We start from the raw sequence: 22,007 nt of genomic DNA on the forward strand, positions 1-22,007 counted from the left end.
ATTTGTTTACTAAGATATGGCTTCAGGCATGGGGGGGGGGGTGGGAGGGAACCATAGCAAAACTGCTGCAGGTCACCATTACTATTCCACCTTTGGCCATCTTGAAATTGCACACAGAGCAGAACCTGAACTGCACACTGCCTCTCTCAACTCACTGAATCATTTTGGTTAGCAGCCTTTGTCCATAGCTCTGAAGTTCACCTGGCAAATGACTTTTTAAACATCTCCCTGAGCAGATCAGCTCCTCACCACAAGGGAGCAATTACCCACTGAGGCCAGGTCCAAACTACAGGAGAAAAATCAGCTTAAGGTACACAAATAACATAACAGAAGTCAATGTAGCTTAAGCCTCGCTTTGGTTCCATACTTACAGTGGGAGAGTGAGGAGAGAAACACACCCATCAACTTTCCTTACTCCTCCAGAGGAGTAGGAGTTCCAGCACCAACAGGGTTCTCCCGCAGCATTCAATTTAGCAGGTCTTTACTAGACCTGCTAGATTAGCCGCTGGAAGATTGACTGCTGCAGCAGTCGTCCCACAAGTAGAGACGTGGCCTAAAATAATTGAAAGACTGGAACTTACCAAGGCTCAGTCACAACCTCATGGTCTTTACCAAGACAAACAGACCTGTCTCAACTGCTTATTCAGTTTGACAGAGGCCCAAGCCATACATTTTTAGAGAATTAAGCTCACATTTATATAAAAAGGATTGTAGCAGTTAGGATAGGAATGTTAATGGGTAACTGGTAGCTGGGGAGCAGCCCCCGCCTGCTGCCCACCATAGAGGTCTGCTCCAGCAATGTCGGGTCCCCACAAGGATCTGCTGCTTCCAGCCCCGCCTGGGTTGGTAGCCGGCAGCCTTGCATGGGACCAGAAGCAACCAGACTAGAGCAGTCCCTGCCTGCAGTGGGGGGGGGAGGGAGGAGAGGGGAGGGCACTCCACCCCAGCAGAGCAGAAGTAGGCTCCTCCAACTGCTCCCTTTTAATTAGTTAACCAGTTAAACTCAACGTTTAAAGAGTTAACTAATTGACCAAGTTTTCCTCTTCCCATCTAGACATGCATAGCAAAGAAACCCAAGCCTTGTCTACATAAGCATTCCACCCACTGGTCACACACATTGCAGGACACATCCAAAAAAATTGTTAGTATGGGCAAAGTGTTGTCAAGCCACACCATGCTTTATGAAAATCAGTTTGTAAATATGAATTATGGATGTTAAAAAGCAGTTAATTAGCTTTACACTGAAGACCCTGCAGTATGGAGCAGCAGCCAGCTCCCCAGGAGCTAGTGCGTGCCAGAAGCCAGCTTTTAACGACAGTTTGTGGAGTGTACCAGCTCCTGTCTGCTGCCACCCCACACTGATAGCGAGGCAGCAGAGCAGGGTGGCAGATGGCTTCCCACAAGTTGGGACTAAAGCAGAGTTCCTTGTAAGCTGACAACCGCACAGCTGTTTTCTGAGCTCTGCGCAGGTAGGGAGCTCAGCTGACTGGCCATGGGCAGAGCATCATCTCGCTTAACATGCAGCTATGTGGAGGTGATCTGTGTCAAACTGAGTAGCTCCCAGAACAGGTAAAGAAGGGAGATAAGCAGACAAAAGTGGCTGGGGGGAGGGGAGAGGAAACAGAGGGAGGGATAGGCTCAAGTGGAATCAGGGGAGAAGAGTTTGGAGAGTTTCATCTGCACAAGGAGAGAGGCAAGAACTGAGCACTCTCAAGCCTCCTGGGAAGGGGGGAAGATAAGGGGCTGACTGCACGGGGGGGTTGTTTGGGGTGCCCCGACTCACTTGCTGCAGTCCTCTGTCTGGATGGGTTGGAGGGAGGGGAGAAGAAGCAGGCTGCATGGGGTGTGTACCAGGAGGACATTTGCAGAATTACATTTCAAAACAAAGTTTACATTGGTGTTAATGGATTAAGGTAAGAAAAAGATTCTTAACAGATTTTTTTGGAGTGCTACAGCTATCTAAAACTCTGATCTTAATGATTTTTTAAAATTCTGTGTTACTAATTAAATACATAGTATACTGTATTGCATTAAAGGCCAGAGCTTTGCTATGTGGTAGAGCTGTGGCTATTACGAGTCAGAAGCAGCAAGTAGAGATATAAAAGATTAGTCGACTAGTGATTCATCACTTCTCCAGTCTCTTCCCACTGCTGCCTCTATCAGAGAGGAGCAGGGAAGGCAGAGGCACAGCAGAAACAGCACAAGTGGGGACTGAAGCAGTCTCCGCTTGTGCCACTTCTGCTGTGATTCTGCTTTTGAAATGTACAAGAGCCACACTAAGACTCTTGTACATTTTAAAAGGAAACTCCGCTCTCCCTGCTCCTGGAAGGGCTCTTGCTACAGTTCAAAGGCAGAGACGCCCTTATAGACTCATCGAATAGTCGATGGAAATCCCATGGACTATTCAATTAGTTAATCTAAATTTAACATACCTACTAGCAAGTACTAGGTGTGATGCTAGTAGTTGTGTAGGATGAAACCTTATTTGCAAGCTCTTTGAAACATGAACCTGTATACAAACTCTGAAACCATCTATGATTTTTTTCTGGGGCTTTATCTATCTGTGTGTGTGTGCGCACGCACACATACACTTGTTTTGTTTGTATTTATGGTGAATATCCACACATTATCTCAATATTGGTGTTGCAACTAAGAAATTTCCACCTGCCCAAGGATAGAAAATGTTAGCCGGAATACTGGACGGAAACCTGCATGTAACTGTAAATGGTAATTGATAAAGCCAGGCTTATCTGTTAACTATTTAAACCATTATACTATTACATCCCTAATATTAATATGAATAACTAAGACACTTTAGGCAACATGCATCATGTGACATTTTTGAAGTTACAATCTGCTGAATGTGTATAGTCTACTTCTGTGCATGTATCAATCTTGTATGTGAAGTTAGAAATATAGAATGTGACTATGTTTATAATTCGAAATGTGCTATGAGGGCCACTACTGATACTCCAGAAACTTACTGGCTTGGTGCTGTGTATGGTTTTGTTTTTCCTTAGGCTCAAACTATGGTTGATCCTAAAGAGACATGTGACCATGCCCCTCTGTAATAGAATCCATCTTGAGTGGGGTATTTTTCCATGAAGATGGAGAGATAAAACAAAGGATTCCTGCCCCGGGGCAAGTCTATTTAAGGACTAGAAAGCAATCACGCTTTTGTCTTCGGCTCACTTTTTCAAATTGCCTCTCCACCCTAAAATGCCACACAAAGAAATCTGAAAACAAAGAACTATGAAAGATACAAAAAGCTGTAGACCCATTTGAAGGATACAAAAAGCTGTAGACCCATCTCAGTCTCTCAAAGTATATTCCTCAGGTAAAATGCTTCAAAACAATCTCTCAATGTATTGGGCTTAATTAGTTTGTCTCCTTTATTTTGGCTTAGTAACTCACTTTCATCTGACTATTTTCACTTGCAATTATTTTAAATTCTACTTTTTATACCTAATAAAAAACTTGTTTATCAAGACCAGTGTAAATAATTGCTACTTGGAGGTGGGGGAAGCAACTACTGTGCATCTCTGTTTCATTGATTAGGGGGCTAACCTTATGAGTAGAGCCCTGAAAATCCACAAATATCTGCTTTATATCATGGCTCTACTTATAAGCTCTGTATGAAACTTTTATATAGAATAAAATGGATTTATTTGGGGGTTTGGTCCTCTTTGGGGCTCTGTTCCTGGGTACTGTCAAAGCCCTATAGCTGAGCCCTCCAAGAGTTGAGCTGTTTCAGCATTTGTGTTACTCTGTTTGGGGAGCTGTTTCCCCAACTCTGAGCCTTGGCTGTGGGAGATCTTCTACCGCAGCAGGACAGAGTGGTGGGGCATCCCCGAGGGCAGGTAGGCAGGCTCAATGACATGATCAGCGCACCAGGCAACAGTCTCAAGGGGACCTCTGTGATCCAACCAGTGACAAGCCACAGAATATTAGAACCGGAAAGGACCTTGAGAGGTCAAGTGCAATTCCCCTGCTCTCAGGGTAGGACCAATTCCCCTGCTCTCAGGGTAGGACCAAGCACCATTTAGGTCTAGATGTTGATCTAACCTGCTCTTAAATACCTCCAACAATGCAGATTCCAAAGCATCTCTAGGCAATTTATTCCAGTGTTTAACCACACTGACAGTTAGGAAGTTTTTCCTAATGTCCAACGTAAACCTCCCTTGCTACAATTTAAATGTTATAAAACACCTCCGAAGTATAGGAAACCCTCACAGTTTGCAGAATCACTATTAGCAGTTCCACAAATTCATGGGGTCTGTCCCAGTCTAGGGAAGTAATGGCGAGTTGTAGGTACATCTCTGTATTAATCATTTTCTCGTTGAAATTTTATTTTAACTTTGTATTCAGTTCTTTTAGCATTGTAATAAGTCTTTAGCTTTGTTGTATTAAGTCCTTTTATGTGGAAACTTTGTATACTTTCATATACAACATAGAAACTTTGCATTAAATCTTTTTTACATTGAAACCTTGTATCTTGTAGACTTTGTACCCCCTTTTGCTTACTGATTGTCCTGTTGAGTGAATGAAGTGTGAATGAATAAAGCATAAAGAGGAGAGGGGTGGAAGGCAGATCCAAGAACAATGAGACCTGTGAAGTTGGCTCATTGAAAGAAGACTGGACATATGGACGCCTTGGAAGTCAGCAAGTGCCTGCTTTTGGAAGCACCCTCTTTGAAGGAGAATGTGGCAGCATTGAGACACCACCTAGAAGAAAGTGCCACAGATGTCTACCTGCATATGCATATGATGACTCTCACAGATGATGCATATTCATGTGATGACTAACTGCTGGAGATCTGCAGGAGAGGGACGACACTGTAAATCTCAGGCATCTTGCAGAGGGGCCCCGGATTTTCGTCTTGTCAACATAGGAGCATCAATCTGGATCAGCAGGAGCCCGGCTCCACCCCTCTTCCACCTAACTCACCTGGCCAGTGCAATTAGGGGGAGCAACTATTGGTAACAACATGACAGGGTGGGTGGGTGTGGGTGAGATATCATAAGCCTATGATAAGTGTTGATTTCTGTATGTGCTACCAATAAATGTGGCGTTTTGCCTTTTCCCCAACAAGATCCCATGCAGTACTTTTAAGTACAACAGGGTCAGCCCTGCACAGTGAGCTTCTCATAGTTCACAGCCCCACAGTGAGCCTGGGAGTTGCAGGGAGCTCACTGCAGGGGCATTACAAGTTAAGGGCTGATGCACAGAATTTCCCTCAACTTACTCTTATTTATAGTGTCATAGGTGGGTGTACTGCTACAAAAACCTAGTGGCTAACGTTCATGAGAAGTGCCAGAGCAAGTATTCAACTGAAACAGAGCACAACCACATGCCTCAACCCTATTCTCATGGGACCAACTCATTAGAATGAGAGTAGTGCATATCCACCCTGATCCTCTGAATCTATGAGGACAACAAGCCATCTCCTCAAGATGGTGATGAAATTCCAGAAGACAAGATAACATACTATCTAGAAGGGAATGGGTAAAGTAGTAAAGCAACAGTTTTTCCCCCCATTAACTCTCTCCATAATGTGAGCTTGTATCTGGTCACCTTTAGGGACAGCAGATCTGTTCAGAAAGAGCTCTTTCCTCTACACTAAATTTCACTGCAACCAGTGAAAACTCTTTGGCACTTCAAGGGAAACAAACAGATTGGCAGGCCAGATCATAACTGCAAAACTTGGGGAAAAAAATCTGAAATATTTTCGTGATAGAAATGTAGCAGTGTTAGTCTGGGGTAGTTGAAGCAAAATGCAGGACAAAATGCAGGACAACGTCTTTAAAGTGCTACATTGTCCTGCATTTTGCTTGAAATATTTTCCATTGCCTACTGTATACAGTAGTTAAAACTATAAAAGGTCTCCCCCCCCCCCCCCCCCCCCCCAACAGCCCACTGGTCAAATATACTACAATCACATTTCTACATGACAAACAAGTTTATCTGCTCTCAACTACTTCAGAAACTTCACTTGGAAAAAAGCCAAGACCTGCAGCATCCTTTGTCCTATATAGAAGTGTAATTCCATTGGACAAACCAGTTTGACCAGAGAATTTTCATATCATGTTATATATTTCTGGTTCATGCACGGTCATTCTCTCTAATATAGATGTTTCAATTCAATTATAACTTGTAGATCTGGAGTAGTTGCATACCATTATACTTCGACAAGTTTAAATCAAATTAAGAAAAGCCTAACTATTATTCAAAGCAACCTAGAATTAGTCCCTGACCATGGGGAGAGGAGGAGAGAAATCCAACTTGTGTTTAAAACTAAGATACATTTTGGTTTATGACAGACTGTATATTTTCATTTCTTTGCTTTACCTTAAGACTCTGGCACTAGTAAAAGATGCAAGGTGGGCACTCCCAAAGAAGGAAGTTCTCCGCTACAGAGCAGGTGCAGCAAATACAAGTTTGAGTACACATAACATTACTGCAATAATTAATCTGGTGTGGGAGGAAAATGAGCCTGCTCAACAAAGCATATAGAAGCAGGAGTGGCAAAAGAAGTCAAATAGATTTCAGTAGAGTTGCAGCAATCTGCTTAGTAATTTTAACAAAGGATTTTAGCCTGTGGTAAAGGCGGCTTTTGTAAGAACTAGGTTCATGTCCCCTGCTCCTCCCTCTCCCAGCCTCATATGCAACCACAGACTACAGTGACTTTCAGTAATAGGGCTGGAAGGAGGAAAGCTTTGAAACCACTACTTGCTCCTTGACATCTGACATTTGCATAATTGTTTGAAGGCCTAGACCAAGCAGAAACAAGACCATTTCAGTCAGTATGTAGGAGTCCAGAATAGAAGAGGGGCCTGAAAGTTGTTGAGAAAAATAGGCTGTGTGAAGTAGGGATGTTAAATTTTGATTAATCGGCTAACTGCCTAGTCGATGAAGTTTCCATGGACTAGTCGATGGGGGAGGTGGGGAGAGAGAGAAAGACTCAAGCAGTCCCCGCTCCCTCTGGGTCCCAACTGCTGTGCCTGTCTTTTAAATGTAGTAAGAGTCCCATGTGCTACTCAATTAGTTGATGCCGGGCAGACTGCAGAGCCACAAAAGGTTTAGCGTCTGACCTCCAGAGCTTACCCCACTGCAGCTCTCCCTTTTAAACATAATAAGAGCTGCCTGGCTTTTACTCCATTCAAAAAGCAGAGGCACAGCATCTGGATCTGGGTGCAAGCCAGGACAGCTGCTTAGCAGAGTAGAAAGGTGGCTCTTATTACATTTAAAAGGCAGAGCTGCAGCAGGGTTAGCTCCCAATGCAGTTTCCCCCCTTATTGACTAATCAAGTAGTCAATAGAAATTCCATCAACTACTCAATTAGCCGATTAGATGCATTTTAACATACCTAATTTGAGCCTCTCCACTGTTATAGTGATGCAAGACAGGAAATAAAGAACAGAGACCCTGGTATCTGAGTACAGAATTCTACAGTCCCAGTTGCTGTCTCAAAAGTTCTCTTTTTTTTTTTTTAAGGGTACATCATGTAAGCTGACAGCAACCCTGTTCTTCATTTTGTGTTGTTAAATGCAATGTTAGTAGATGCAAGTCAGTACCGTGATTTGACTAATGCAATACAGGCTTTGCACTTACACAGACTGAACTGGCTGTACAACATCCTAATTGAACTAATTCCTCTCTATTTCTCTTCCCATTCCCACTGGCTGGGCACAGCAAACCGCAACCAAGGGATCTACCAGCAGCCATACCTGTGGACACTCAGGTAAATAAAGCATCTGGCAGCCTGCCAACAGGGATAACCCTAGCAAACTGTCTGGCCCAGGAGCCACTTATTGCCTACCCCATCATAAAGTCTTTTACATTATACATCTTATTCTGGGGAATGGCAGTAAGCGCCTAAAATCTGAGCTTTGAGAGTAAGGCCCATCTCCATTAACTTGTGAGACAAAATAAAAGGTTCTGATGGTCCATCCTCTGGAATCTAACAAGTTCCACTGAATAAGGCCTACAAAAATATCCAATAGTATTACACCAGAGTAATGCATATTGGATAAAACGTGTCACTAGAAGGTAATACCACTGTTCAAGTATATTCCCACTAAATCCCAATCTTTCCTCAATAACCATGTTCTGCAGACAAATTCCATCTTCAGTCAATTGTCACTATTTATGTTTTTCCCTTTTGTGTTTCTCACAGAAGTGTCAGTTTCGCACTTTGGTTTCTATTGTTGTGTTGCATACACTGCAACATCCAACTTCAATTATAACGTCATTAGTTCATGTCTACTCACTTTTGTAAGAAGTTTGCTTTTCTCCAAAATATGATAAAAACTTGATCCAAATTGTACTCATTGAACCACTTACATGAGAATTAAAACACAAGATTAAGATGTCTCTTGTAGATCAAGTGCCCTCACATAAACTATATATTAAGATCCAAGTGACCTCATTTTTGCATGTAAATACCAAAGAACCTGCTATAAATAAAGCTGTAAAACTCTACAAAAGGGAAGAGGAGATGCTATTTCCACATACACTATACCAGTTACAAGAGTTTTCTTCCTCTCTTTGATCAATACTAGTTGAGGATGAAGTCAGGTCAGATAGGGGTTGATAAGTAATAGCAGTGGTCATTTCTAATAGAGTGCCAATGCAATACACACTAATGCATCCTTATTTTTAGCAGCATATCAGTGAAACACAGATTGATGCACAGCAGGGAGCGAATATACACTGATCAACAGGACATGAGGCAGCTTACTGTACTTAGCTAGCAATCGAGTAGAGACACGTGTACGGACAGACAAGCAACTCTGTGCCACTCTTCCCCTGCTTAATGACCAGTGTAGAAGCAATTGCATTTGTACTCTTCGCCGCTTCCGTTCCCCCTCCCCAACACTTACTTGGCCAGTGATGCCCGTGATGAGAGCCACTTTCCTGGGATTCATGTCTGCACAGTTGCCTACAGTCAGTGCAGAGCTGGGGCAGGCGTCCTGTGCCATGAGTCTGGAAGGGAGGGGCCGAGTTGCTGCGGTTTAGCAGGGGTGGGGAGGTGACTCAGGTGCAAGAGGTGGAGCAGAGGAAAGATGGCAAGGCGCCGCGTTGCAGCGGGAGGGCAGGGCGGGGCGGTCAAGGTGCCGGAGGCGGAGCGGGCAGGGGCATGGACCAAAGAGGACTAGCTGGAAACTGGGCTACCGGCGAGGGGCGGGGTCTGCCCAGGCTGCCGCTGCCGGGCGTTGGTGCATTTCCGCGTCCCCGCAGCGGCGCCTCCCGTAAGGTGCAGCCTGCACAGGTGCCGCCCCGCTCCGGGCACCAGCCCCAAGCTCCGCGCGCGCACCTGGCGCAGGGACTTTAGGCTCGCGCTCCCAGCGCGCGCGCACGCTCGCTTCTCTGCTTGAAAAGCGGCCGCCGCGGCCTCCGCCAGCCAATCAGGAGCGGCGTCGCTTCCTTAAAGAGACAGGAGGGGCCCCATCACGGAACCCGGCAGCGTCGGGTAAGGAGGAGGCTGTTGGGGGCCGCTGATTGGAGGATGGGCCGGGGGAGGGGGCTACTTCAGGGCTCAGCCTGGCTCGGGCTCCGACGCCAGCCGCGCGACAGCGGCTAAAAGCGAGACCCGAGTTCCTGGTGCTGCGTCAAGGAGGCGACGGGAGCAGGGAGCGACCTCAGCTACGCCGAACGGATGCGCCAGGGAGGCACAGCGCCCCCTGCAGCGTGGAGGAGCGGCTCCCTGCCGCAGGCCTCCGCGCTGTCGGGTCCTTGCCCCAGTGGGAACTAGCAGAGATTCCGGGCGCGCTGGCACGAGAAAGCGAGGATACTGCTGAGCGTCCCTGGCCGCAGTCGGCTTTGAGCTGGCCCCGCCCCTGCACCCAGGCCAAGGGCAAAGGCAGTCTAGCTGCCTGTGCTCTGCCTTCCTGTCAGGGAGGCGGCTGCAGAAGGGCAGAGCTGAGGAATCACGGTGCCTCTTCAATACTCACCAGTCTCTCCCCTCAAACAGAGCTAATGGGGTCTTTGCCTTACAAAAGCACCAAGCTCCCATTTCATCCAGCTGTTTGCTACAACCACAAGAATTGTGGCCCTAAGAGCAGGGCGGGCCCACAACATTTTGGCATCTGAGGAGGGGAGTTCAAATGATGCCCCGCAAACCCCATTGCTTGGGCCAAAACTTTGAAAGGTCTCAAGTCTGCCTTCTTCGCATTCTACTCCTCTCATGCTACTGCTCTGCTACCTACCCCAATAAAGGAGAAGTAACAACTTAAAGTGCCTTGTTCAAAAATTTTAAGTAACAACTTTTAATCCTGAACAGCAAATGTAACTTTTATCTGCATCATAAACACTGGCTTTTTTATCAGTTTGAATAATCAAAGTGGTGCTTTCCCTGCATTCTTGGTTGCAAAGATTTGAACTGCTTCCTGAAGGTCCAGTCTGGCCCAGCTCATGCTCTATTGAGATGGTTGCAAGGCCAACCAGCCTCTCCTGTGTCCTTGTGGAGCGTAGATGTGTTTTTATTAACTTCAGCTTAGCGAAGCTGTGTTCTCCATTGGCAACTGTTACAGGATGTGTTAGAAGTATGCTCAGAGCAACAAAAGCATTTAGAAAGAGCGTGGTCATCTTATTTGTGCACATATATTCCAGAACAGCCTTTGGAGTTGATCCAAGCACTCTCACAATGGCAATGAGCCTTTTCAGAACATTTTGCCAGTAATGAGTCTCTGATGCAATCTTCTCTTGATGCTGATCATCTATGGTGGCTGTAACAGGAGAGTCTAGTCCTCCTTCCTGTTTTCTTCAGTTTCTAGTTGCGGTCCCTGGATTTTCGTCACCAATGGGGGATAGGGGGGTCCGGGTCCACCCTCTCTCCCGGACCCCAGCCCAGGGCCCTAAGGACAGGTACACAGAGACCTGTCCTGCTGGTGGGGCGCTAGCCCGAAACGCACCAGCATGCCGGGATCCTACCCGGCCCTGGGCTACTTCCTATCCTCCATCACTAGCTCCCCCCCTCTCCACTCCTGCGTCCTTCCCCCTCTCCACTCCGGCGTCTTTCCCCCTTCTCTCGGCCCCACTGGGATTTTTAAAGTCCCGCGCCAGCATCCCGGCGTGATGACGTCGGGCGCCGCGCGCGTTAGCTCTGCCCCTTCCCCCAGTCCCCGCCCCTCTGCCAGCCATGTCTTTTGTGCGCCGCTTGTTAGCTGGGCGGCGGTGGCAGAGCAAGCGCGGCACTTCACCTTTACTCCTCGGATTGTCCCGAGGAGTGTTTGGGCGACGGCAGGTTCAGTGCAGGGTGGGTCCGTGTCCACGGGGTGGGGGCGACCCGCTCCGTCACAGTGGCCTTTAACCTTAGTCTCATCTCAAGCTCTTTCCACCTATGGAATGTTCTCTGGTGATTTGCTGCCTTCTCATGGTATGCCAGATTTCTAGCCAGAATTTTCCAGTCCTTTGTTCCTGTAGAACCCAATGTGGCTGGAACATTAGACTGGAAGAGTTTGCAACAAAAACAGTATGCAACATTCTGGGTTTTTGAGTACATAAGCCATGGCCTCTCCACTTTGTCACCATTGGGGATTTCATGCAAGTAATGTGTTGGATGGAAACTTCTATTTTCATTGTCTTTGGGGAACATGAAGTGTTTCCACTTGCTGTGGCCCATACTTACAAGGAAGTCCCTCACGCTACTGCTCAAGTGGGTTCACAGTTCTGGATCATCTAGACTTAAGGAACTAAACTCATCAGCAGCTGTTTCTTGCTCCTCCACCACACTCTTCTCTGATCTACACTTTTTTTTCCCAGGAATGTGCATGGTTACATCCATTTGAGATGGAGATATGGATGCTGCAGTAGCTGCCAGGTCACCTGCACTCTGACTAACTGGAAGGTCAGGCATCTCCTCACCACGCACATCCTCACTGGGGCCAGAAGGCTCACTGTGAACATTTGTGTCTATGTATCTCAGGAGAGTTCCTTCCTGCTTAGATATAAAAGCTTCCTTTGCTTTCTTTCTTTTTCTGAATGCTGCCCCAGAGGGGCGTTTTCTTCTTTCACTTATGACTGCTGTTCTGTGCCAGCTATAGTGGCTCTCAACACTCAGTTGAAGGGGACAAATAAGCAGTCTGGTAGCAGGGCCTGAGTGAGGGAAGATATCAGCATCTTAAGGGCCTAACTGGCTCCTACTACTTCAGTTGACTGCCCGTTTCAAGTGGGTTCAGGGAAACAGCAGAAAATAGGAAGCTCCCTGAGAAGCTGGTGTAAATGAGTCCAGACTCGTGGGGGTGCTAGAGAGGTACATAAGAGGCTCCTCCTCCTCTCTCCCTGCAGTTCCTGCTGCTTTCTGTTATTCCCTCTCACCTTTTCTCCTGCCTGCCTGTTATGTCTCTTGTGCCCTCCTTCCTCCAACACAGCACTCCACCATCTCTGTGCATCTAGAGCAGAGAGAATACATATGCACCAGCAGCAGATACAATTTTCTACACTCTGGGTCCTAGTGGCACACACAACCCTTCCCCCAGTCTGGCACCTGAGGCGGCCGCTTCAGTTCACCTCATGGTAAGGCCAGTCCTGCCTAAGAGCTCCTCACTACATACTGACAAAAGTGCCTACTGTAATCTTCTAGCAGGCCTCCCTGATGCACCGTACCCCAGTCCCTGGTATCATACTATGTATCCAGAAAGTATCTTGTAAAAAGGTATTAGCTGTATACTGATGGCATACTGGGCAGTAATATCTTTGAGAGACACATGGACACAGTTATAAAATGTATGTATGTGTGCTAAAATATGTTGTTAAAAATGTGTTGTGGAAGCAACACATAAATCATGCCTGTTCTAGGTGAAAGAACATTAATTTGCCTGCCTGTCTGGGATGATTATGGGTAAAGGACAATGAAAGTATGTTTTATTTATAAGCAAAGCTGTGAAGCTAACAAGTAATAAAGGAAAAAAGTGACACGCCAGGGGACATTCTCTACCCCCAGAAAGTAATAGCAACAGATAAATTCAAAATGGAATAGGTACAGAGAAAAAACAACTATTAGGATGAGAAGAGGAATAAAAAAAATTTAATCTTAGAAGAGGAACCTCAAACAGCTTACACTTCTCTATCTAAATGAAGGTAGGGGAGGGAAAATATGGTTTCTCTCTATAAATACACTAGAGGGATAAATACCAGGGAGGAAGAGGAGTTATTGAAGTTAAGCACCAGTGTTGAATACAAATAAACTTTTGTATTATACAAATTGGATACAAATTGGACATCAACAAGTTTAGGCTTGAAATTAGGCAAAGTTTTCTAACCATCAGAGGAGCAGTGAGCCAAAAAAAACCTGCCTTCAAGGTTGAGCTTCATTAGTTTATGGAGGGGATGTTCTACCTACAATTACTAGAAGTTGCATATGAACTACATATAACAAATATCATACATGGCTGGAGCTGGGGAGGGTTCAGAGTTATTACAGCAAGCTTTTTCCCAAGTGAATTCTGCCCACATATGCATCATCTATCTGATGGCCATATTTGGAGTCAGGAAGGAAACTTGCTTCAAGTCAAATTGGCAGAAAGCCTGGGGTTATTTCACCTTCTTCTACTGCATAGGTTATGGGGCAGTTTCTGGTTTAAAGTAAAATAAATGGTGGCTTATTTAAGTCTTTAAATCATGAATTGAGGACTTCATTAACTCAACTAGAGGTTAGGGGTCTGCTACACAAAGGGATATGTAAGGTTATGACCTGTAATCTTCGGATCAGACTGGATGATCACAGTGGCTATCTGCCATGAATTTATTTAGTTAATTTTTTAATCCCATTATAGTTTTAGCCTTCACAATATTCTCTGGCAAAGAGTTCCACAGACTGTGTTGTGTGAAGAAATACCTCCTTTTGTTTGTTTAAAATCTTCTGTCTATTAATTTCATTTTGTGATCCCTAGTTCTTGTGTTATGAGGAGTAACAAACTTATTTCCTCTACCATAGTCATGATTTTATGTACTTCAGTTTCAAAAAAGTGACAAAGGGGAAATATAATTGAACACTCCTACTCTTTTTAATCTGTCCTCATATGGCAGCCATTCCATACCCCTAATAGTTCAGAAAAGGGCAACAAAATTTTTCTCCAATTCTAGGATCTCTTTTTTTGGGATGGAGTGACCACATCTCCACATCGTATTCAAGATGTGGGTGTATCATGGATTTGTGTAGAGGAAATATGATATTTTCTGACTTAACTCTTCCTTTCTTACTGATTCCCAAAAGAAATTTTGCTTTTTTTTTTTTTTTTTTTTTAACTGTTGCTGTATATTGACTAGATATGTTAGAGAACTTATGGGGGGGGGGGGGGGAAGTTAGCAGGTACTTAGCACTCACTGGCAACTACATCCGCTTTTCCCCCCCAGTGCCTCCTCTTTGCCAGCAGCCCCGCTGATCAACTCCTTCCTCTCCCTTCCAGTGCCTCTAGCAGTCAGCTGTTTCAAAACATGCAGGAGGCTGGGGGAGAGAAAAGGGAGTGTGCTCAGGAGAGGAAAAAGGTGGCGCCAGGGCTTAAAGAGAAGTGGGAGTAGGAATTGGGTTGCCGTTTCTCCCAGCTGAGTGAACCGGACACCATTTGTGGCAAAGACATCTAGTCCAGGAGAGAGTTAGCAAGCCTAAATGGGAGGGGTGAATCAGGGGGGATTGGGGAGCCCCCACAATGAAGGAAACCTATGCCTATTAAGGCTTATCTCATAAGACATTCTTCAGCATGCACAGAGACTTGAGAACCAAATGTACCCTTACATTTCTCACAGCCCTTCCCAGTGGAAAATTACTTACAATCATCTATTTTTCACCCTGATCTGTTGTAGAGATTTGTGTTGAGTTCATTGAGATGTTTTAGAATTCCCATGACTACTAGAATCCTCCAAAGATAGTATCAAATGCTTTTGAGTAGTCAATGAAGCTCATGATTGTCAAGCTATCAAGAGTGACTCAGGACAGACTGTTAAGAAACATGACAAATCCCATGCTGGTAGTGTGATCTATACTTCCATTTCAACCAACTCCTCAAGTTCTGTAAAGACAGGACTATGCAGCACTTTAAAGACTAACAAGAAGGTTTATTAGGTTAGTCTTTAAAGTGCTGCATAGTCCTGTCTTTTGTTTCAGCTAGACCAGACTAACACGGCTGCAGCTTTATCACTAAACTCTGTAAGGATGTGTCGTAGGGCGGTGTCTCCTGCCCCCTCTGTGAGCAGCACACACACCTGCACCTGGCAGCGCTATCCCACACAGAAGACGGAGGAAGCACTTGAGCCACACACCACACTCAGCCCCAGCCCTGAGCCTCTCCTCCCCCATTTTAAAAATTGTATCTGCAGGGAAGAGAGGGGCAAGGCACAGGGCCCTATTGGGGAGGCCCTGGGGAAGAGCGTAAGAAACTGTCCCTCAGGACCTCCCAGATGTGCACCCCTGCTTTATGGGCCTGCTGTGTGGCAGCCGTGCACAGCTGCTCCAAGGCCCTTCCCTCCCAGCCAGCCTCTGGCCCAACCCTGGATGGAAGGCCTCCCCCTTCCTCTCCACTATGTTGTGAAGCACACAACATCCCCCAGGTGGTGTCCCCATGTTCTGTTCCCCCACATCCAGGCAGGTCATGAGGCACCTGAACCTCACCTTGAAATGCCCGAAGGCACACTCCACCTGCATGTGGAACCTGCCTGAAGTGGTCCTTGCTGGGGTCAAGGCGTCCAGTATATGGCTTCATTAGCCATGGCATGAGGGGATAGTCTGCGTCCTCCACAATGCACAGTGGCACCTCCACATCCCCGACCCTAATGCTGTGCTCAGGGAAGGAAGTGCCAGCCTCCAGCTTCTGGAAGAGGCTTGAGTTCCTGAACACCCAGGCGTCATGTGCCTTCCCTGACCAGCCAACGAAAATGTCTGCGGTGGTTGACCAGGGCCTGCAAGACCATCAAAAAGTATCCCTTCCAGTTGATGTATTGAGATGCCCAGTGGTTGGGGGGCCGGATTGGGATGCCATCAATAACTTCTCCCCCAGCAGTTGAGGAAGCCCATGGCGACAAAGCCCAGGTGGATGACCCTGCGCAGCAGGACAGTGTTGATGGCCCTCACCACCTGCAGAAGGAGGCAAACAAACCAAAACAGAGTCAAAGAGGTGTCAGAGCCCTTGGGAGGTCCCTGAGCCCTCCCTCCCAATCCCCCTCAAACCATCCAGGAGCCACCCCTATGAAGTCAGCCCCCAGTTGTGGCGAGCTTCCAGGTCACCATGGTGACCAGCTTCTCCAGGGGCAGGGGACGAGGGAGATGGCGAGTCACATCTGGGTGTCCCATCACGTGAGGATAGGAGCAAGCCAGGAATACAGCTCCAACAATGTCTCCTTCCTCATGTCTTAGTTCTGGAGCCACTGCTGGTCATCCCACTGCTCCACGATGACTGGTCCCACCAACTGGAGCTGGTGTCTAGCCGCCAGAAGCGGCACTCTATAGTGGGGTGCGTCTGAATGAGAAGCGCTCCCAGACACATGTTGAGGGTGTCTTCAAATAGTTCAGGGTCATGTTCCTGCACGGCCTGGAGGGCAGCCTGCAGAAACTATAGCATGACAGTCAGGAGCCATCACCTGCCCAGAGGCAGCTCCGACTCCATAGCAGGGAGTGCCGTGGTGTCCAAACACAAGGCAACCAAAGCCCACAGTACAAATGCTTTGCTGTCCTGCAGAGAGATAGGCAAGCAAGCAGAAGACTCTGAAAATGGCTGTACGGGGGAGGGAGTACCTTTAAGAAGGGTGAGCCCTTAGGCAGCAGTTCCAGGAAGTCACTGCTGACCTAATGCCCTGCCTGAACTGGTTTCAGGTGGCCTTAAATGTGAGATAGCAATTTACTATTTTGAAATAGAGCGTTCACACTGATTGGATGCTATTTCACTGCACTTTTCGTATGTAGATATGCTGTTTCAAAATAAGCTATTCTGGATATCTTCTGGAATAGTTTATTCTGAAAGAAGCATGCAGTGTAGACATACCCTAATAGACTTAGCACGGAGTCACAGTAGACTCAAGTACCCCATAAGACTATTTTGCCATGTAGAGAAATTTTCCTTTTGAATAGATGGTCCCTTACACACGCAACCCACCATCACCCACTCACATTCAGGCTTCAGTACAAGACAACACACTCTATATAACCGTATAACATGGGCTACAAAGGTTGTAAGATCAATGCATGCAGCATCCTACAAGTATTTCATCAGGTCTAGAATATTTGTCAATATAATACCTAGTTTCAAAAGGTTAATACACAGGTGAGCCAGACTGGTTTCCAGCTATGAATTTGCCAGTGACCAGCGAGGCCTATGGGTATTATCTTGAGTTGATATTAGATCTGACAGCATCAAAATGATCCAGGGGTAACTGTACTGTGCATTTTTCCAGTTGTGACAGATGTGACCAAGTTGAAAACAAGTGTCTTGAACTTCTCCAAAAATCAGCTTGCTTTGTTCCATGCTATCTTAGGTTCTGAAGAACAGAACTTTGTTCACATGCAGCAAAAGGGATAGGATAGGATAGGATAGGATAGGATAGTTAAGTCTCCCTTCTCTGGTAAGGAAAGAAAAAAAACCCATCATCCAGTCCTCTGGCCAATTCCTAGTCATCCACACTTAATTACAATTTTTCTATGTAAGATCAGTACCACATTCACTTTTAACAATTACAGACAAGTTACCTATCCGTGTGCTTTTTCCCCAAGCTACATTTTCATAATCTTATTCATCACTTCATCACAGGACTGATGGCTCCAGCTCTGTACTTTCTTTCCTGTGATCCGATACTACAAGTGGTTCTGATTAGGCAGATAGATTCACACAATCATCTTTCCTCCCATGTTAATCCCACTCAGTGATGGCTCCACCATCATCATCTTTTATTATGTTGGACCACAGGGAAAACCTTTTGGTAAACCTGACCACTGTGAACATACTTTCTATATTATCATCATTATCACAGTCTTCACAATTCTAAAGTTCCATACAGTTTGCCCTTAAATAGTCACTTGTCTGGTCCAGACTGGTTTGAATTGGTCTGTTCAGTTCCTGACATTCTCCCTTACATTCTTCCATCTTGAAGCCAATCTCTTTCAGTGTCATTTTTGTGCCAGCTTAAACACCTTCTCAGTTAACCATGGTGTGGTCCGACACTGTCTCTTTGGAATGTGGCTTTGGCAGTTACAAGCATAACTTTTCTGTTATTCAAAAATTCATTGGGGTTATTCTGACACCTGTGCCAGTGCCTCAAACCAAAAAAGTTATATAATCCAAATGCAATGGACCTGTCAAACATCTTATCTGTAAGTTATGGCCAAAGGACAAAGACTTCTGAATGCAGACCATCAGCTGTTATGACACTCAGGATGAAATTTTGTGCTAACATTTGATGTGCTTTTTAAGCCTCAGTTGCTGCAATTAAGAAGTTGTATGAGGATTTCCTTTGTTTTTGTTTAATAGTTTCTGGCCCTCATGGTTGTGGGAAAAAGTTTTAACTTGCAATGTGAATGTGCCCTAAAAATTCAGAAACCAAAAGGCAAATAAAAATAATCCCAAAATGAACATTGTGATTTTTAACCCACACTCATTTCTGAATGCTGGTGGTTGGCAATTATATTTATTGAGATGTGAAGCAGAGACTAAGTGACTACGCCACACAATCAGTCTCTGACACAGCCAAAAAAAAGTCAGTCTTAACTGGACAAAGCCTAAAGATGGTAAGCAGAGACATATTAGGAGTTTACAGGTTAAAACCAGAACTCCTTGAATTCTACCCAGAAATTTACTGGAACCAGTTCAAACCTCCAGGGCTTTGGCTAAATGTGGTCCAAATGTGCAATTTCTGGATGGTCCTAAAGTGGAACCCCATGTGCACATTACACAGAAGATATAAATCTCAGTGGATAATTTTGGCAAAGTCTTCATTGAAAAGGAGTTACTATTTCCTCCAGGTGCAGTTGGGAAGAGAGGGACTTTGGCACCTACATCCCAAGTGCCCATTGTGCTTTTACAGAGCAGCTTCATAGTGCCAAAGAGAGAAAGAATGAATCTGTAGCTTGGTGGTTAGAACACCCATCTAGCCTTGAGACACCCTGGGTCAAGTCTTCCCTGCCCACATGACTATGTACAGAGGAATAGTTTCAGACAGCAAAGACTGAGGAACACCCAAACTAGCATATCCAATTGCTCAGTAGATACAGCATCCTTCTGAGAGCTGGGAGACCCCTATTCCATCTTCAGGCAGAAAGGGGAATTTAACACCCCTCCCCCCCACTTCCCAGGTGAATTCTAACCAGTGAAGCTTAAATGGGGGGGGAGACGACCCAAAGCAGAAAGTTTAAATGAATTTACAAAGGGCACAGAGCAGCCTATGAAGCATTTGTATCAGAGTGATGTTATAGCATTTCCCACCTAGCCCAGTAGGCCACATGGTACTTGCTTAATAGTATGAGAGCAAAGAGGCCACAATGTCTTTAATGGAAGAATTGTCTCTGCTACTGTCAGCCAGTTAAAAGAGTCCATAGGACCTCTGCTGCCATTGGTAGCTTTGCCAACTGCCACTGTGAACTAATGTAAGTAAACTCAAGAGTCCTAGACTAAAGCCAATCCTGGGTAGCAAGATTTTCCTCTCATCTTTAGAGAAACCTTTCAACCATAGAACTCTTTCTAGGTTTTCAAGGCTCTCTTCATGGGGAAATAATGTTAAAAAAAATCCATGCTTTCCATTTAAAGCCAGGATTTTTTCAACATGAAACATTTACAGAATCCCTTCTCCTCCACCCAGATAGAGAATAGATCCAAGATACAGGATTCATAAGGCCTGAAATCTTTGCATGGCAAGATAAGTTAGTAATTTCTAGACTGTGCCGGTCAAGTGTCCTCCCATGCAAACCTTACTTTCCTCCAGCGATATAACTCATGTAAGTCATATAAGGAATCAGCAACGGAGAGCTTGTAGCTAGGAAGGAACTTTTAAACGAATGTTAAAGAGGCATCGTGCAGTCAGAATTTCCACAAATAACCCAAAAAGAGTGTCTTTACAGTTTCCTCACTTCAGTCAAGAGAGCCATTTTCAACTATAGCTCTTGAGAAAAATTGTTACACAGGGAGAGAAGACACAAACTACTGCCTGGTTTCTCCCTAGGCATCCTGCCTGACTCCGCACACCACGTGCTAATGCCTGCTTTACAGCCCGCCACAAACAGGAGTCTCTGCGTTAGCACTGACCGGGGAAACTCAAGGACCAGTAGGGGGCATGCAAATACAAGACATTTTGCCCCTTTAAAAAAAAAAAGTCAGGACACCTGGAAGACAGTTTAAATACAAGGCAATCCCAGTAAAAAATAGGACAGATGGTCACTTTAGTCTAAGGAGAACAGGAGCAAGCCACTGAAGTGAATGGGAATTCTACCATTGACTTAAATAGGATTAGACAAAAGGCATCCAGTTCTCTCACTGGAATGGAATCAGTGTTCAGGGGTGAGAAGCAGAGCCAAGTTAGTGTTAAAGAATCTCTGTACTCTTGCCTGGTGTGGAACTCTTTTGCTAGCTTTACAGTAGTCACAGAGCACTCTGGTATGTAGCAGTTCCCAAAAGTTGAGCTACTGCCTTTGAGAGCGCTTTGCATCACCTGGGTAGAAGAGACTTACAAGCGCTTCAAAACACGAGCTTCAAAACACTTGCTATATTTTTTTTTAAAAATAGCTATGAGCGGAACAAGAGGGTGCAGTTAATGAGCTCAAATTCATACATTAAAAGGACAAGTAATCATTACCAAAAAAAAAAAAAAAATCAGTCTAAGTTTTAACTTAGGGAAACCAAGTAATCTGAAAAGAACATCTTTCAAGCCACCGAGTTTTCTACTTTAATCTAAAATTTGGGGAGGAGTGAACTGGAGGGAGGTGGGGAGATCAATTGTAAGCCATTACACTCTATCTTGGCTGCCACTGTGTTTAACAATTCAGTCTGAGTGCAAATTCCTTTCTTATTACACAGATTCCTTAGATCTTATTTGATAGCTGAAGTGACATGTTATTCCATATATCTGATAAGACAGAGAGTAACTTCATCCTCTGGCACCCAACTATTTGCCTCTAATTTCACTTCCTAATATCTCAAATTGTTTGTGCATTAGGCAAATTATTAGTCCTACTTCAAGCCAAAGATCCTGTTAGTGTTCTAGAGAAAGTTTAGTCCTGACATGTTCAATGTATCGATTCACCCATCTCAACTGGCAAGATTGAATCAAACTCCCCAGGCAATATCTAAAAAGGAAGATTTTTTAAAGGTGCCTATTATTTGCCTATTAAATAGAAATGTTGCACAGGAGAGAGTAGATTCCTGACCCACAACAAACTTACATTCACTAAGCAGATGATAATGCTTAAATTCAACATGGCTATAGCCACATGTAGAAATGATTGAGCTAAATTTGGTTATTTCCTTGTACGTCCCCAAACACTGAAGAGCTAGTATAGAAGAGAGCAACATTACTAACTAGTCTACAGTACATCAAGAGTTGTTCAACAGTTTTATTGAACAGAGGGTTCAACAGTTTTATTTACAGCAAGCAACCTTTATTTCTTTATCCTCTGTAGAGCTGCTATGATTGTGCTGAATTTTTCAGCCACACTTCAGATCAGAACCAATGAAGAAAAGTTTCAAAAGGTCTTCCTGCATCAGATAAATGTGCACAGAATGGAAGACAAAAGAAGAGGAGAAAGAGTGTTGTATATATATTAGAACCCTAGCTTAGCTGGAAGACCCCTTTATTAACATGTGTGCATCTATATTATTCCTAAACCTCAATACTTCCAAAAAGAACAAGGAGTTTTGTCTGAACTCCATTTCCTGGATTGTCATGATAACATACTGTTGACACTATTATTTTGTCAAAGAACAAAATCTGGAAGAACCACCCACCCAAATGAATGTATTTTTAAAAACCTGATCAAGAGAAGAAACAATTGAGAATAAAAAGACAAAAATACTGATTCTTTTTCTGCAAAAAGAAA

General features: G+C 44.9%; 1 protein-coding gene and 1 long non-coding RNA gene across 3 annotated transcripts in view; one reads left to right on the forward strand and one right to left on the reverse strand.

The window, feature by feature from the left end:
* The window catches only part of GMDS (GDP-mannose 4,6-dehydratase), a 548,706-nt gene extending 539,288 nt beyond the window's left edge, over nucleotides 1-9,418 (reverse strand). Inside the window, exon 1 of one of the 2 annotated variants that reach the window (XM_075921351.2) lies at nucleotides 8,884-9,418. In XM_075921351.2, coding sequence (XP_075777466.1) covers nucleotides 8,884-8,982 — 99 coding nt within the window. In that variant the 5' untranslated portion in view covers nucleotides 8,983-9,418. The remainder of the gene's footprint in view (nucleotides 1-8,883) is intronic. The other variant, XM_075921350.2, reaches the window with a different exon arrangement.
* LOC112544553 (uncharacterized) overlaps nucleotides 9,336-22,007 on the forward strand; it is a 56,839-nt gene continuing 44,167 nt past the window's right edge. The window contains exon 1 of the long non-coding RNA XR_012901688.2: nucleotides 9,336-9,473. This is a non-coding gene — a long non-coding RNA (uncharacterized LOC112544553). The remainder of the gene's footprint in view (nucleotides 9,474-22,007) is intronic.

Source organism: Pelodiscus sinensis, chromosome 2 (assembly GCF_052426305.1).
Source record: "Pelodiscus sinensis isolate ZL-2025 chromosome 2, ASM5242630v1, whole genome shotgun sequence".
Lineage (NCBI taxonomy): Eukaryota > Metazoa > Chordata > Testudines > Trionychidae > Pelodiscus > Pelodiscus sinensis.